Raw genomic sequence first — 15354 nt, 5'->3', positions numbered from 1 at the left:
CCGGCTCTTTATTTGCACCCATATGCTAAAACCCTGTTATGATGGGATGGGCTCCTGGCCAGGCCGGTGGCAGCATGGTCCCTGGGACTAGCAAGGAGGTCATCCCCATGGAGAAAGCTGGTGTGAGATCCTGGCCCAAGACCCCACGTGCACGCTATGTGCGCTCTCATGTAGAGGCTGATGAGGAAGATCCTTGGTCTGTGCCATCCACGTGCCACCCGCTGTCTTGTCACCACCAACGCCGAAAGCATGAGGTCAGGTCCCTCCTGTCCTCCCCGGCACCGTGTCCCATGGGGAGCCTGTGGCCCCTTCACACGTGGCAGCACCCCGTCCTCGCCCTGCTCGCCCCCAAGTCCACGTGCTGCCCGCGGCGCGGGGCTGGCGCCTTCTCTGCTTCACGCTGCAGGAGCTGAAGGGCTGGGGGGGAGCAGAGCCACAGGGCAGCACCCCCTGCCCAGGGGTCCCGTCCCCCTGCTGCCCCAGGGGACTTCATGGTTCCCCCGTGTCAGCTCTCATCTGCAGCCACCGTGTCTTACCTACAGCCATAAAGACATCCTTTACTTGGTGGTTGGATTTCGCCGATGTCTCCGTGAAGAGCAGGCTTCTGCTCCTCGCAAACTCTTCGCCCTCCTGGGAGGAGAAGAGCAGCGTTATTTCCCCTGGCCCTGGGGGCATGTGGAGACCTCTCAGGGGTCAGTTTCTCCCCCAGCCATGAGGTTTGGGGGTGCAAGGTGACCACGAGAGCCAGGCTTACTCAGCGTGCTTGCGTTGGGTAAGAGCAGCCAAAGGTCCTACCATGACCTTCAGGCACCACGAAATTGCCCATAAATGCATCACTGAGCAATGAGGGACCTCACTTTGGGGGTGCCCAAAGGCCCTTTGGTATCAAGGGACGTATTTTGGTGCTTGCAGTGGGGAAGGGAGGATGATACAGGTGCCCACCTCGGCTGGGACCTCTCTCTCCTCAGCCAGGTCCGTCTTGTTGCCCACCAAAGCAATGACGATTTCGTCGTGCAGGAACTCCTTCTCCAGCTCCCTCAGCCACAGCTTCGCCCTGCCAAGTGTTTCCTGGGGAGAGACAGTGACACCACAGCTCCTGGAGCTTTCTGCCCCACCAGTGATGTGTCTCGGGGCAGCATTTTGGTGCTGAGGGGCTCAGCACCCCCCTCACCTTGTTGGTGATGTCGTAGACAAGGAGAGCGGCGTGGGCGCCCCGGTAGTAGAGGTGGCAGACGCTGTGGTACTTCTCCTGCCCAGCCGTGTCCCAGATCTCCAGCTTGACCGTGGCCGACTCCATGCGGATTATTTTCGTGAAGAAGGAGCCTGCAAGAGAGGTGGGCTGGGGCACGATCACTTGGGGTGAGCATGGGGAGATTGGGTCTGCTGCCACAGGGCTGAACCCGATTCAAGGTCAGGGATGCTGCTGTGAAAACTGGATGGGTTTTCATCACCCCAGCAGAAGAGGTTGGCTGCTCGCCCCCGTGCCAGCGGGGCAGGGCGTGGGGTTTGCCCACAAATACCCCTGGACATGGCTTTGCCGGTTGCTTGGGGCAGGGGGAGATGGATGGCAGCAACCTGAAGCTGGCAGCAAACGGGGGAAGCAAATCCACATGGGGGGGGGGGATGCTCACTCACATCCCACGGTGGGCAGCGACTCCTGGAAGTCGTTTTTCACATATCGGTAGGCCAGGCTCGACTTTCCCACCGCCGTGCTCCCCAGCAGCACCACTTTGTAGATGTAGGTGGGACAATGCCTCTCCAGCGAGCCACCTGCCGTCCCTTCCTGCGCCATCTCCTGCAAGGAAACCAACCCAAAACGTGCCTGCAGTGACCCCAGGTCCACCAGCTGAGCATCCCGTATGAAATCCCTACTGGTGGCAGTGTGGTGTGACCTCAAAACAGCTTTTGGGAGCTCGCCCAGTAACTCAGCAAGTCCAACATTGCCCAAAAGAGCCTGTTTTAACACCTAAACCCAGTCCTGCCCATGCCCAGTTGGAGTTTGCTCAAGTTTTCCCTTTTCCCTTGATTATTGGAAGCGTTATTATTATTACTCCCTTGATTATTTTCTGCTTTCAGCCCTTTAAATGCACTGTACAGCCTGATGATGAAGAGCAGGGTCACAGTTCATGCAGGTTATTATCTGGCTTATTATTTCTTTTAAACAAACAAACAAAAAATTGAAATGCAGCATAAGGCTGTGCTCCTTCTGGTATTTTTGTCTGCTGCCATAGGTAATGCTCCAAAAAACTTTACAGGCAGCTGCATGAAAAGCTCTGCAGATTGTCTTGTAAACCCTGTTACTTGTTATTTCAGATTATTTCTTAAAATGCACCTCCATTTAACCCCAGAAGATTACACGAAGCTCATTCAACAATTACTGCAATCGCTGGAAATTTCCTTGCAAGCACCTATCGCAGAGGGGGAGCATCGCCAGAGTTCATCTCCAACAATCTTTTTCCCATGGTAAGAGGGTGCAGGGGGTGCACAATGGCAAGAAAGCAAAACAAGTCATTTCGTTCTGATTTTGATGGAAAATAATAGGATTTAGGGGAAAGTGTTTGTTTTTGTTGCTGTTGGATTGCTCTTTGTCAGCGCTGCCGAGGCAGCCTCCCTGATTTCCCCATGCTGGGACGAGGGTGTCAGAGAGAAACCCCGAAATCCCCTTTCCTGCTGGTTTCCTGAGCTAAGCCCCAGCAGAGCACACCAGGAACCTTGTTGGTATTGGAAACATTAGAAAAAAGTTTGATTTAACCTCACACAGACCCCCTATTTTGTGGCAGCTGTGTCCCGAGGCAGACATTTGGGGCAGGCTCGGCTGACCTTACCCTAGCAGCTTCGTGCCTGCTTCCAGCTGAGGGTTAAGCGTTGCATAAAACCCACGTTTTATGGGCTTTATTGTTAGTGATATGAGCCAGAAACAGGAGGTGGAGCAGTTATCTGAGCTGGAAAGCAACAGCAAGGGCTTGGCATTTGCCACTTGACAAGTCAGTATCTGTGTTATCGCTAACTTGGGAGGGGGTCCTGCTGTATTCACTCTCAGGGGTAAATATTTCCAAAAAATATTATCCTTTATTTCCAAAATAATATCACTGGGGGGAAAACATAAAAGAAATGCAAATCTTTGGGGATGGAGACACTGAGAAGTGTCATTTAAGCCTTCGTTTAACTTCCTGAGAAATTAACAGTGTCTAATTGATGTCTGAGCCAGCAGCTCTCAGAGGATGCTGGAGCCATTTGCTGGGTTTCTGCCACACCTAACCTGCAGGTTTTGGACATGGGATTTTTTATGTTTTTTTTTGTTTGTTTTTTGTTTCCCCCCCCAGATGGTGCTAGCACACCGGCGTCCCCAGATCGTTCCTGCTGGCGTTGAGCTCTGCAGCAGTCACTGTGCTTAGGGGAAGCTTGCCAGGGGACAGGGAAACCTGCACTGCAAAGACACTTTGATGTGTACACACTGCTGGATCCACGCAGTGCTGATTTCCCAACACGATCAGCCCTGCTCTGAGCTGCAGGGAGCAGAGGCTGGCTCATTATCGCCCTGCTGGGGAAATAAAGCCAGCAACAAGCAGAGATCCCCCTCCGACTGCGATTTTGGAGGCTGGGCTGCCTTTGTGGCTGGGATCTGGGGCTGATTATTGGTGGGAAGACACAAATCTTGGGATTTTGGGGGGAGGTGGGAGGCAGAGGAAGGGGTTACCTGGCTGCAGGCTGGCTCTCCTCTGGCACAGGGGTGGCGGAGGACGGGGAGAGCCTCGACGGATGGGGACGACCTCGACAGATGGGGACAGGCTCGATGGATGGAGATGGCCTCAATGGATGAGGACAGCCTCGACGGACGGGAACAGCCTCAACAGACAGGAACAGCCTCGACAGATGGGGACGGCCTCCTCCAACCTCCCCGGCTGCCTCCTCTCCGCAGAAAACTAAAAGCGAAACTCCGTCAGGCGCGCCAGCAGCTGCCAGAGAGCGGTGCCAAAGCCGAGAGGTGAGCAGAAACGGGTGAACCTTAAACCCTCCCCGCCGGCTGGGCGAGGCAGGGCCATAAACCCTGCCCTCTGTGCTCCCTCTGTCCCTTGTCCCTGCTGCAGGAGCCGTTTCTTTTTGGTGGTTTCTCCTTGGAGGTGCCGCGAGCATCACCATCCGCATCCCGCAGCCGGGATTTGGGGATGGGGAGGGTTGGGTATGAGGCAGGCTGGAGCCAGGGATCCGGTCTTTGTAGGGTTTTTTTATAGTGCTGCAATTTCTGCTGACGCAGGTGAGACTCCTCTTTGGTCCTGGGCTGCGATAACTCGGAGCCAGGGCTGCCAAAGGGATTTGGTTTTGGGGAGCGGGTGGGAAGCGGCACACCCGCTGCTCCCGCAAAGGGCTTAGCAGACAAGCCGGCGAGGTGCAGACAAAGCCAGCAAAGAAAAAAACCTGAGCACTTGGGTTTTTCCTGCCTTTTAATTAAACTAATGGCTGGTTACCGCTGGGGCTGGGCGCTTTGTACAGAGTTCTTGTTAAAGCTCTTACATCTTAATGGGGGAAAAGCACAATGTATTGGGATAACCGGTCTGGAGAGAGAACAGGAAGATCTGCAGGTCATTAAAAACCTAAAGGAAGGCAGCTTTTGTGTTTGTAGCACTAACCTGGCCATCTGTAATGCCTTGCCTTCAAGAGCCAGCTCTGAAAGCTTTATGGATCTGCACAAATAACTTTTTGGTCTGTGAGCCAAACGAGAGTGGATTTCCTTTTTTGGGGGGAACAAATCCCAGCACCGACACCGCTCAGCTGCATCCAGCCCCCAAGCAGAGCTTAACCTGCATCCAGCTCCTTGCCAGAGGGCAGGAAAGCCTTTCCTCCCGGCTCCCTGCCTATCAGCCAGGCTAGAAAGGATCTGGGGAGCCTTTGAAGAAGTTTCCTAACCACCCTGTGAAATCCCAAACTTGCGTGGCCCCGTGAATGGTTGATACAGCAGAGGGGTAGAAAAGCGTTTGGGCACTTCTCTTCTTTTCTTTGTTCCCATCCCAGTCGCATCTGCCCGGGATGAGGCAGAGGCTTTTATAAACCTCCCCTGGGTCCCAGGGATGTGTCCGTGGGGTGGGCACCGCCTCCTGCACGGGACCTTCTCCAGCGGCAGACCCACTAGAGGGCATAGCTCGTCCGTGATTTCAGACAGCACAGCTATCCGCTGCCGAGTCTCCTTTCTGAACATGCTCCTGGAGCCTGCACCCTTTAGTTTTGTGTTTGTGGTTACACCACAAGACCTCGTAGGAGAGCTCTGGCCACAGGGCTGGTAGGGACCAAATATTCCAGCCCAGCAAGGCATGACCTGAGCACCTCGAAACCACTTGTGGACTTTCCCCCGCTTTCATCCTTTTTCCTGCAGGAGCTGCAACGTTTTAGTAGTGCACAGGGCTACCAGAACAGGTCAAAATAAATCTCCTAGGGTAAAACTCCTAGGGCATATTTCGGCCACCCAAATTGCTCCATGGGCACCGCTGTCCGCCTCATCTCTTGCTGCACAACGGGCTGAAGAAAGTACCTGAAAGCACGAGTGGCTTTTCCTTTCTTTCTGCTGTTCCCGGGGAATGTGAAGGAGCAGAAAAAATGATGCATTATTTATACTGGAAAGGCACTGGGAAACTTTATGGCCTTAGCAGTGAGAGCGAAGCACCGAGCTGAGGCTGCTAGAGGCGCTTAGGGCAGACGCCTCGTCTCTGCACTGCCAGCTTCAAAGGAACTGGTCACTTGTGTGTGAGTATATTTAGCAGGCCTTGCCTTTGGGATAACTATTTCGGTTTAGCCAGTCTTGCTAAAAATGAGCGGAGTCCATCTGCAGTCCTGTCTCTTTGCAGAACCAGTTGTTGCCTTACTGCTCCTTCGAGCAGGGCTCCAAACTGCCTGGGTATTTTGGAGAATAATGAGGTAGTTTGGGGAGCTTCAGGCTCATTTTGGGGGACAAGGGATGCAAAGCCTCAGGAATAGGCTGAGGCTCTCCTATTTTTACAGGCCGATTTGTTTGGAAAAGAAACATCTGAAGCATGGTAAGCACAGTGAGTTCAAAGTGAGAACATACACAAATTACGTTTATGAGCTGCAAATGGGCTCGTTTGCTATCAAATCACTTTAAAGGTGCTCTTAAAAAAATCGTGGTGAAGCAGAAAGCCCAGGGTCTGAGCAGATCTTGTCAATAATACTGATGGAGGCTGCTACTGCTTTACCCCCGCCCTTGCTGACAGGTATATGGTGGGCTGGGGTAGGCACAGCCAGCCCATGGGGGCTGCTCGAAGCTCAGGGCTCGTGCTGAGGACACAAGAAGCCACTGTCTGCACAAAGCCCAAGCTGGGAGCCGTCAAATAGGCTCCTGGAAGCCATGCTGGAAAGGGAATCAGTACTCCCAAGCTGATGCACAGCTGCCTACTAAACCCATGTAAGATCCCTGGGTAAAGCGCCATGTGAAAGGGAGCCAATTCCAGAAAATCGAATTATAGACTTTGGGAATCATGCTGGGAAATGTTTAAGGATGAATGCACCACTCGTGTCTACTTTATGTCTTGCTCTCACTGCTTTCTAGGAGCTTTAAGGGCTTCATCAGCTCTGAGAGGACATCACCTTTCTGCAAGTTGTTGTTGTTTCTCTTCTGTGCCTGCAGTAAAATCATGCGCTGGTGCAATGAGATCCCCTGGAGTTCACCTGCTGAAGACTGATGGTAGCCTGCTAATGATAATACAGGCAAGGTTTGTTCCTGCTGTTGCAACAGAGCCTTAACGAGTCATTTTGTCAGCCCTAAGAGGAAGAAGAGTCCTGCCTTTGTTAATGAGAGAAAGACCGAGCTCCTCCCTGTTGCACTGGTAAGGCTACGAAATATTTTGAGGGTTAGTGGTGTTGCAATGATGAACAGATCTTTACGCTGAGCCTCGAAACCCAGCCTGTTGTGAACTGCTTCAGGCCTCTGAAGTGCTCGTCTTCCCCTATTAATTATTAATGTCGCTAAAACACTCCAGAGATTGGCCTGGAAATGTTAAACACGCTTAATATTAATGGGTCCCAGATGATAAGCAATGGTAAATGTGTTAAAGAGCGAGGAGGGAAAATAACTACTGACTACAATAAACATTTTCAGTGCCTGTGAACCACAAGAAATACTTTCCTATGGCTTTGCCTGGAAATTGTTTGAAGGGGCAGGTCCTGGGGCGAATCCACTTGAAATGAGATTCGGCTGGTCACAGGGATGGCTGGGGGATGCCAGGCAGACCCACGGCTGGGACATCAGGGGAAGAGAACCCCTGGAGGATGCAGAAAAAGAGGGAAAAGTACTGCAAAACAGGATTCATCGTTACCTAATGAGGTGCAGGGTTTGCACGATGAAAGCCCTTAAGCTCCTTCAGCCACATGGATTGTCTGCTGCCCACCCTGAGCTCAGGGGATGCTTTCTTCCAGCGGGGGTATAGGACATTAAGGGGATGGATCCTGACCTCTCTGATAAATTTGGTGATTCCTGGCCAGCTGGGTTAAGCTTTTAGTCCAGGACAGGCACACATGGACAGAGTGATCACATATGGCTTGTTCCCTTAGGAAACCAGGCTAAAAATGGCTGTAGGCAGCACCTTTCTACGCAAAGGGCCGTGGAGGAGTTCACTGACAGCCAAAAAATATCTCCCAGCCTGGTTAATCTCCCCCAGAAGTGTTTTGTTTGTCTGCGTTTTCACGAGACAGTCGTGATGAACGCGACTGCAAGCAGTTTGCCAGCGCTTGGAGAGGGGGAAATATTTGAGCAATGTCGTCTCGTGCAGACTTGGAAAGCTCGTGTGGGTGTGAACACGGGTTTATTTCTGCCGGAGTCCCCACCCAGGTTTTGGATGTATAGCACAGACGTGTTCACAGGGTGTTTTAGAATGGGGTCCGTCTCTCCCTGCCTCGCAGAGGGCTGGCAGCCACGTGGTCTCCTTGCCTTTTTTTTTTTTTTGGGGGGTTCACGGCTGAGTGTTTGGCTGGTTTCCAGCTGCTCCTCGGCTTCACGGGCTGGGTGTTGCAGGCGTGGTGTGTAAATGCATGGGAATAGAAATTTCATCTGTCTGAGCCCAAGCAGCCTCGCTTTGTGCCAGCCACAGCTGCTACGCTGAGGTGAGACGTCTCATCCCCTGCCAGCGAGCCAGCAAGGGACGGAGATGCCTCGGGGAGGGGAACCATTACCTGCTATTACCTCGAGCGGCTCCTTTCCTAATTGAAAACCGTATTAAAAATTATTTTGGGAACTTCTAATTAGTTTTGTGGAGCTGCTGATGCGCTCGGGATGTTTCAGGAGCTTTAGTGACTGCCCAGAAAGAGGCCACCGCAGAAAAAAGTCTGCCTTTCCTCTCAGCCACCACCACTGCTGCAAGGTCAGGGAGGATGAAAACTTCTGTAGAAATTGAGGTTGAGCAATGAAGGTGGTGTCTGACAAGTTCCTGGGGAACTCCCCCCAACAGTGCCCAGCCCTATGTGATTTAAAGCTGGAAACCCTGCAATAAGTGGCTATGCGCTGAGCAGCTGTCCTTAGGGCAATGCACAGCTAGGAAAGCAAAAAAAGGCAAAAGAAAGAGCAGAAATTTGTGGCTAAGAAATTGGTGGCTCTTTCTGTCTTTGAGATCTGTTTCCAGCCTGGTGCTTGCAAAGCCATTCAGCTGTCTACGTAACTTGATGGCTTGTAGATGCAAGCACGCATTTTCCTCTATGTTCAGTTTGGGTTATTCAGTGCTTTTTTGTTACTATTTTTTAAATGTAGCTGAAATGAAAGCACTCTGCAGCAACTCAGTGTATTTGAGGAAAATCTTCTTTTAATTGTTTCTACAGTTGTCGAGGAAAATTAAACACTAGCGAATTTGACAGCTCTTGCCCGACCATTTTGGCTCTTTGCTGACGGAGAACAGGGGAAATAATTCCCTCAGAGTTCTACAGGGAATGATCAGAAGGGCTTCAGTGCCATAATAATTAATGCTGTGGAAAAGCCGACAAGAAAATTGCGGAGGATGGTAATTGGTGAGGGGTTTGGGGTGCAGGAGCTGGCTGATGACTCGGGGTGCATGGGGGCAGAGGGCAGGGAAGTGTGCTGAGCACATGGATCACTCCCAAATGTCATTTTTTTCCCTGTGCATGGAAAAAATAGGGATGCTAGGGGTGCTAGGAAAATATATTATGACTTAAAATCAGATGCACCTTTAGCTCGAATACGCTGTAACATCTGAAGTGTTTTGTCTCCGTTTCATCCAATGTTTTCTTACTGGTATCTTCTTTCACTTTCGAGTTTAGGCAGACTTCTTCACTTCAGGAAACAATAATGACCTGCCTTCCTGCCCTGCTGGTGATTAGCACAGCTGGAGGCTGCATCCCTTAGCACCAGCACAGCTTGTTTTCGGCTGGCCAGGAACTGTATCTGTTGTCTGCCGCTGTCCTGGGCGGGTGGGTGAGCGAGGCAGGAGACAGGGCAGTGATGCACGGCTTCAGCACATATGCAGAAATGTGAGGTATCAAATGCAGGAGCTTTTCTTCCTGGTATTAAGTGGTTGGAACCGTTCCCTGAGAAAAGACAAGGCAATTTTTTAATTTCGCTGTAGAAGTGGTGAATGGAAAATAGCTCGTTCTTGACAGGTGTGAAAGATCTCTAGAAGCAAAGCATGGCTCGGTTCTCTGGCACTAGGGAAAAGGGATGTTTTTCCTCTAACTTTGGATCAATCTGGATGGACTTCCATAGGGACAGCAAACAGCTCCTCCTTCCACTCCAGTTACTTAAACTGGTGTTCACATACGCTTTCCCAAAATGCTGTCCACGCACTGTTTTATGGGACAGCATGACTAATTAGTGCAAATACTCATCCCGCTACAGACAATTGGCATTTTCAGGCTGTGTTGTGGCTGTGCATTACTGTGGTCCAAAACAACTCAGCTTGAAGAAAACCTGGAGGGCCTGCTCGGAAAATGTGGCTTAGCTTAACCCTGGAATATTTGGGACCGGAGCAGATGAGGCCACGCAGCATGGAGCAGACAAACCTCAGGGAAATCAAATAAGCAGGAAGGATCCAGCCCACGTAACAAGGCTGCATGATGCCTTGCTCTCACTTATTTCATGCTTGATGCGTTATTTCTAAGAAAACAGCCTGGGGCTCTCTTAAAACATAGCTTTACATGACAAGAGGGGAACCAGAGGAAGAGAAGCAGCCAGATTTTGCAGCTGGCTGGGGGAGCAGTTAGCGGCACAGCTCGCAAACAGCAGACCCTGACGTGCCTTTGTCCCTGACGTGCCGGGAGCCAGGCACAGCCACGAGGCTGCTGTGCAGCAGCCCAGGAGAGGTTCAGCTCCCTGCAGCTGCTGTGGGGCTGGCTTAACTTTGCTTTGTGCCAAAAAACTCTGAGTCGTGCTGTGTCTGCTCCTAATTAGATGAGGTCCGCAGAGGCTGCCCCGTGTTGGTTCCCGTTTTAGCCCAAAACAGGCAGTTTTCTGCAAGCTCAGTTTGAAAATTGCAGGTAAGTTCCTTGCCTGGCATGGTTTTGGATGCTTCCATCATTGCTTGGTTGGTCTTATGCCATCCAAACAGGAGCATCGGGGGGCCAGGACAACCTCTCTGGGGCTGCTGCAGTGCCAGCGGGATGGATATTGACGTCCCAAACTTCGTGGCAGGGCAGGGAGCCCCCAGTGCTGTGTCTGCAGCCAGACACTCATGATAATGCTTAGTTTGGGATGCGTGTCCAGACCTTTGGCAATAAACTTGTGATTTCCAGACTGCTATTATGTATGGCGTGTAGCTTTTGTGCTAACTTGGCTCCAAACTTTACGCAGAATCATCCCCAGCTCTTCTCTCCAAAGGAGTTTATAGAAAGGAGATGCAGATTTTCTGCCTACAGCTATATGAGTCTGAATTCTTCTTCACATGGGCAACCAGATGAAGAGGCACCATTTCAGGTAGGGTCTTGTGGATATTTTGTGTAATGGTAGAAGTATTTGCATTGAGACACCCTTACTGAAATGTTCTAACATTAAACATAATTTTTTGGTGTTTGTGTTGTGATGCTGGGACACAACCAACCCGTGACCAGTTTGTGACCCCAGAACTTCCTCCTCTTCTGCCACCTCCAGCTGGTGAGATCACGAGTTCAGTCCTTGACATGGAATTTGCAGTCTGCCTGATGTCATTCCACTTGTGTCTTAGCCTCTTCCCATTCTTGTATGACTTTATCCTCCTTTATTGATGTTGCTTCATAACCCCGTGAAATGCACAGGGTGTATTTCATTAGTGCTGGACTACTTGCGTAGGAGTGCTAATGAAAACATTAAATGAAATCAAGCACAAGGCTTTGAAAAACTCCATCGGAAGTATGATTCTTCCTCGGCCTTGAAGGGGGTCCAATTCCGAGTTGAAGCCATGCAAGGTTCCCAGCATGACAGAGCCCCCCTGATGCAAATAGCTGCTCTTTTGACATGAAGAGAAACGAATCTCATCCCAACAAACCTGCACGGATGCTATTGGTCTCCTGAGCCCTGTCTTGACGCTGCTCAGATGTGACACCAGCATCTGAAAGCTTCTCCCAGGAGGGTTCATTTGCTGAAGAGATGATGATTATGGGCTCCTTAGGAGGTGGAATAAAGGAGATGCCCTTTAGTTGCAGCAGTGTTTTTTTCTGAAGTATCTCAGTGCCAGCACATACTTGTCCACGATGTAGTTTTTTCCCATTAATAAATCCACAGACCCTGCTGGATACCACTGCTGTTACGTTTGCAAAATGTTACAGTGTTAATGGGGTTCTGCTCCTTTCACGTATCTTGACAATATGAAATATCGGCCTCCTGAGTGTTGGTTTTCCGAGGTATTTAAGTGTTCCACTCTCCTTGGGCTAATGGACATCTTATTAAAGCTGTCAAGCTTCATTTCTGGCTTGCCAGATGCCACAGTCTTATGGTGTAGCAGAGAGGTGTCCCTGTGTTTTCTTTTAATGCTGTCAGCTAGCCACTGGATTCCCCTCTCCCAGAGCTTGCTGCTAATAGAAATGTAACCATATTTTGCTGCGAAGTGCATAAAAACATCAATTTTATTATGTAAAAAGGGCCTACTGAGTACACAAGCAGCGGCAGCTTTAACAGCTGATTGCTTGTTCTGATCCTCCAGAGTGCGGTTTTACAAGGTGGTTTGGTTTAAGAGCAGCACAGAGGGAAAATTGTGTCTTTGGGATGTACTCTGCATGAAATGGCCCCCTTGTATGCAGGATATTGGAGAACGAGGTACGTATTATGCTCTTAAAATAGAGCCCTTTGAAACTGGCATGGGATACTCAGGCTTGTCTGAGTATCATTAATCACAGTTATGGCTCTCAGACAAAACGAGCCTCGACTTCATGTTGCTTGTTAAAATAAGAAATGTTTGTTTCAGTATTTAATTTGCAGAGGCAGTCAATGCACTTCACAGTGTAGCCAAAACTAATGCATTTGAATCATTACTTCATATTTATTTGGACAAATTCTGTATGTATAGTATCTTTATAACGAGACGGCTTATTTTGACTGTATTAAAAGAAGAAATTACTGTGTCTGGAATGCAAGCAAAAAGGATTCCTTAGGCTGTAGTGCATGTGTGATTTGAGTTCTGACTACAGACACTCAGTAACTTCTCTTCCAAGTACTCTATTATTATTTTTTCTTTAGAAAGCTCTCTCAATGGCAGGTTTTCATGGCAGACATAAATCTGCCCTGCACAAGCTTCAGCTTGGCTGTAAGGCCAAATCTCTGCGAGGCTTCCAGCCAGTAAGGCACAAATGCAAATCTTCCTGCACGGCTGAACTGGAAATTTCTCGCGTGGATAACAGTGATGCAGCCGCACAGGTGGCTGAAATCCCTGGGTAACATGGGCCTAAAAATAAGGTGCTGCCCTGCGTCTTTAGCCAGAATTCCTCAAAGGGCAGGGGCAAATTCAAGGATAAGGGCTCAGGGAACAAGCTATGCAGAGCCTGGAAGAGCGATAGGGCTAAGCAAGGCCTCTGGGAGGTGCGGTTGGTGTGAAAGTGGCTGAAGGAGGGAAGCCTGTGGGATATCTAGGAAAACTAGTCACAGTGAGGCTTTACCCACACAGCAGGACCACTATTAAAGCCCCTGCACGGCCTTGCAGAGTGTGTGCTTTTGTCTCCACTTGTGTGGAGTCAGAGTAGACGTGACTTCAAATCTGGGGATGTGGCACCCTTGTTTTCAATGCCCAAGCAAAGTGGGGAACTGATGGAGCTGCTTCTGCTGACAAAAAGTCATTTACTTCTTGTAGAAATAAATAGTCCCAGGCACAAGAAACAGCATTGGTCTGTACTACTGAGTCATCAGAAGAACGATGGATCCCCAAACAACTTTGAGATGAGCTGTAAGCACGCACACAGTCCAAATTGTCCACAAAAAAAAAAAAGGAAAACAAACAAGACAGCGTTTCCGAGAAAGTAGTGTCGACAGCTGCCCACCAAAGGTCTGCATGATTCCTTGCTAAGTTCGTCCCACAGCGTTTCACTTGGGGCCCTGCAGGCTTTGCCCTGCCGAGGAATGAAGACAATGGATTCGGCACAGGCACCAGCTATAAATAGTCACCTTGATGTCACTGGTATAAAAAGCAGCAAGTGACAATTAAGTAGTTTCTGGAGAACAAGAAGCCCAGTAGCCTGGATTGTGTGGAGGGCATTTATACCCATCTGGGGAAAGGGATTCTGCTAGAACTAGTTTTTTGGCTTTTTTTTTCCTGAAGCAGCAACTGGTTGCTTTATGTCCTGATAAATGCCGTCATGGGAAGGGATGATATATTAAACTGTTTGACACATTTTTGAATTTGAGGTTCAGTCTTCTGCAGAAATGACCCAAATCCCCATTGTTGTACAAGAAAACTTCCAGATAAGCGTCAGCTTTGGGTGTGCATGGGCTGACAGATCTGGTCAACAAACCCAGAACCCTGTGGGTAGTGATGCTGTGGTAATTTCTGATTTTATAACAGGTCTGATCTGTAATTTGGAGTTGCCCCAAGCTTCGGCTGTTTTCCTCCCCTTTCTAAGATTTATCAGGTGGCTGAATTTAGGGAGAGAGAGATTTAGATTAGATGTTAGGAAGAAATTCTTCACTCAGAGGGCGGGGTGAGGCCCTGGTACAGGCTGCCCAGAGAAGCTGTGGGTGCCCCATTCCTGGAGGTGTTCAAGGCCAGGTTGGATGGGGCCTTGGCCAACCTGATCTGGTGGGTGGCATCCCTGCCCATGGCAGGGGGTTGGAACGAGATGGGCTTTGAGGGCCCTTCCAACCTGAGCTGCTTGGTGATTCTATAGTGCTGCCTTTTACCTTTATTAAGTTTGAACTTACAGCAAAATTAAGTCATGCAGACTAAACACAACACCACGCTCTTTGTCAGCAGGGGGATGGATCTTGCAATCTTTTTTTTTTTGCAGTCCTTCTTCTGCACTGCATCTGCACAACATATCTGGCGTCCCGAGCTTGAGAGACTTCTAATTTTTATGCTGGGCTGTGGGGTGGGTGAGAACAGCGGTACGAGGGGATGTACTCGGGGTCAGAACAGCGGTACAAGGGCTGTGACAGGAATCCTGGAGATCACTGGCTCCTTGTCAGCGCCAGTTACTTCACCTCGGCTAAGCACCGAGCTGTTTAATGCTGGCAGTTAGTGGAATTAACCACATCCAGTAACCCATGGTACAAAACCCCAAACCCTGAACCCCTCACACGAAAAGCCCCAAACCCCAACTCCTCTCCTCAAAACCCCAAATCCCTCACACCAAACCCCAAACACCTCACATGAAAACCCCCAGGCCCCTCACCCCAAAACCTTCACACTAAAGCCCCAAAACCCCGACCCCAAACCCCGACCCCTCTCCCCAAGCCCCTCCCGGCGGGGCCCGGCGGCGCATGCGCGGGGCGGGGGCGCTGTGTGTCGGGCTGCTGGGGCCGGCGGGCGGCTGAGGCAGGAGCCGGGGGGGGCGCGGGGCGGCTCCCACCCGATCTTCCCGGACCCGATCTCCCTCGATCCTCCCGGCCCAGATCCCCCCCGATCCACCCGGACCCGATCCTCCCTACCCCACCATGGGGACTCAGGGCGCCGGCAGGAAGCGGCTGCCGAACCGGGAGCGCCTGACGGCGGAGGACGACGCGCTCAACCAGATCGCCCGTGAGGTGAGCGGCACCCCCTTGTCCTTCATCCCCCTCCTCATCCTCCTCATGGCTCCTAACGGCCACCCACGAGCAGCCCCCCCGGGTATAACGGCAGTAACGGCCGGGGGGTACCCAACCCCCCATCCCCTCACAGGTGCGAAATGCAGCCCCTCAAAAAAAAAAAAACACAAAAAAAAACCCTAAAACACCGTTATTTGCGCTTATCCACC

The 15354-nt window shown here is 50.6% G+C and overlaps 2 protein-coding genes and 1 long non-coding RNA gene across 6 annotated transcripts in view; 2 read left to right on the top strand and 1 right to left on the bottom strand.

Moving 5' to 3' along the window:
• Nucleotides 1–268: 268 nt before the first annotated feature.
• On the bottom strand, nt 269–3926 carry RAB17 (RAB17, member RAS oncogene family). The gene is made up of 6 exons (XM_035566089.2): nt 3698–3926; nt 1636–1795; nt 1172–1323; nt 943–1068; nt 537–630; nt 269–417 (listed from the first exon to the last, which is right to left on the bottom strand). Exons 2-6 carry the CDS (start codon nt 1790–1792, stop codon nt 311–313), a joined length of 636 nt encoding a protein of 211 aa, XP_035421982.1. The 5' UTR covers nt 1793–1795; nt 3698–3926; the 3' UTR covers nt 269–310.
• Nucleotides 3927–6701: 2775 nt separating this feature from the next.
• Nucleotides 6702–11779, top strand: LOC118257755 (uncharacterized). The gene is made up of 3 exons (XR_004781695.2): nt 6702–6833; nt 10796–10918; nt 11053–11779. It is a non-coding gene; the product is annotated as an uncharacterized LOC118257755 (long non-coding RNA).
• A 3102-nt stretch (nt 11780–14881) lies between these two features.
• The window catches only part of LRRFIP1 (LRR binding FLII interacting protein 1), a 104778-nt gene continuing 104305 nt past the window's right edge, over nt 14882–15354 (top strand). For all 4 annotated transcript variants that reach the window (XM_050711606.1, XM_050711605.1, XM_050711603.1 and 1 more), the window contains exon 1: nt 14882–15145. In XM_050711606.1, coding sequence (XP_050567563.1) covers nt 15056–15145 — 90 coding nt within the window. In that variant the 5' untranslated portion in view covers nt 14882–15055. The remainder of the gene's footprint in view (nt 15146–15354) is intronic.

This window comes from Cygnus atratus, chromosome 6, assembly GCF_013377495.2.
Source record: "Cygnus atratus isolate AKBS03 ecotype Queensland, Australia chromosome 6, CAtr_DNAZoo_HiC_assembly, whole genome shotgun sequence".
In the NCBI taxonomy this organism is placed as follows: Eukaryota; Metazoa; Chordata; class Aves; order Anseriformes; family Anatidae; genus Cygnus; species Cygnus atratus.
The sequence above is the reverse complement of the archived record's forward strand: the minus strand, read 5'-3'. Positions and strand labels throughout refer to the sequence as shown.

Bases quoted from the DNA above. Each gene is read 5' to 3' on its own strand.
- RAB17 (XM_035566089.2), bottom strand. From the start codon at position 1,792: ATGGCGCAGGAAGGGACGGCAGGTGGCTCGCTGGAGAGGCATTGTCCC. The intron at 1,069-1,171 runs GTGAGGGGGGTG...GTCTCTCCCCAG, and splicing joins TCTACGACATCACCAACAAG to GAAACACTTGGCAGGGCGAA. The intron at 631-942 runs GTGGGCACCTGT...TTCTCCTCCCAG, and splicing joins AGAGAGAGGTCCCAGCCGAG to GAGGGCGAAGAGTTTGCGAG.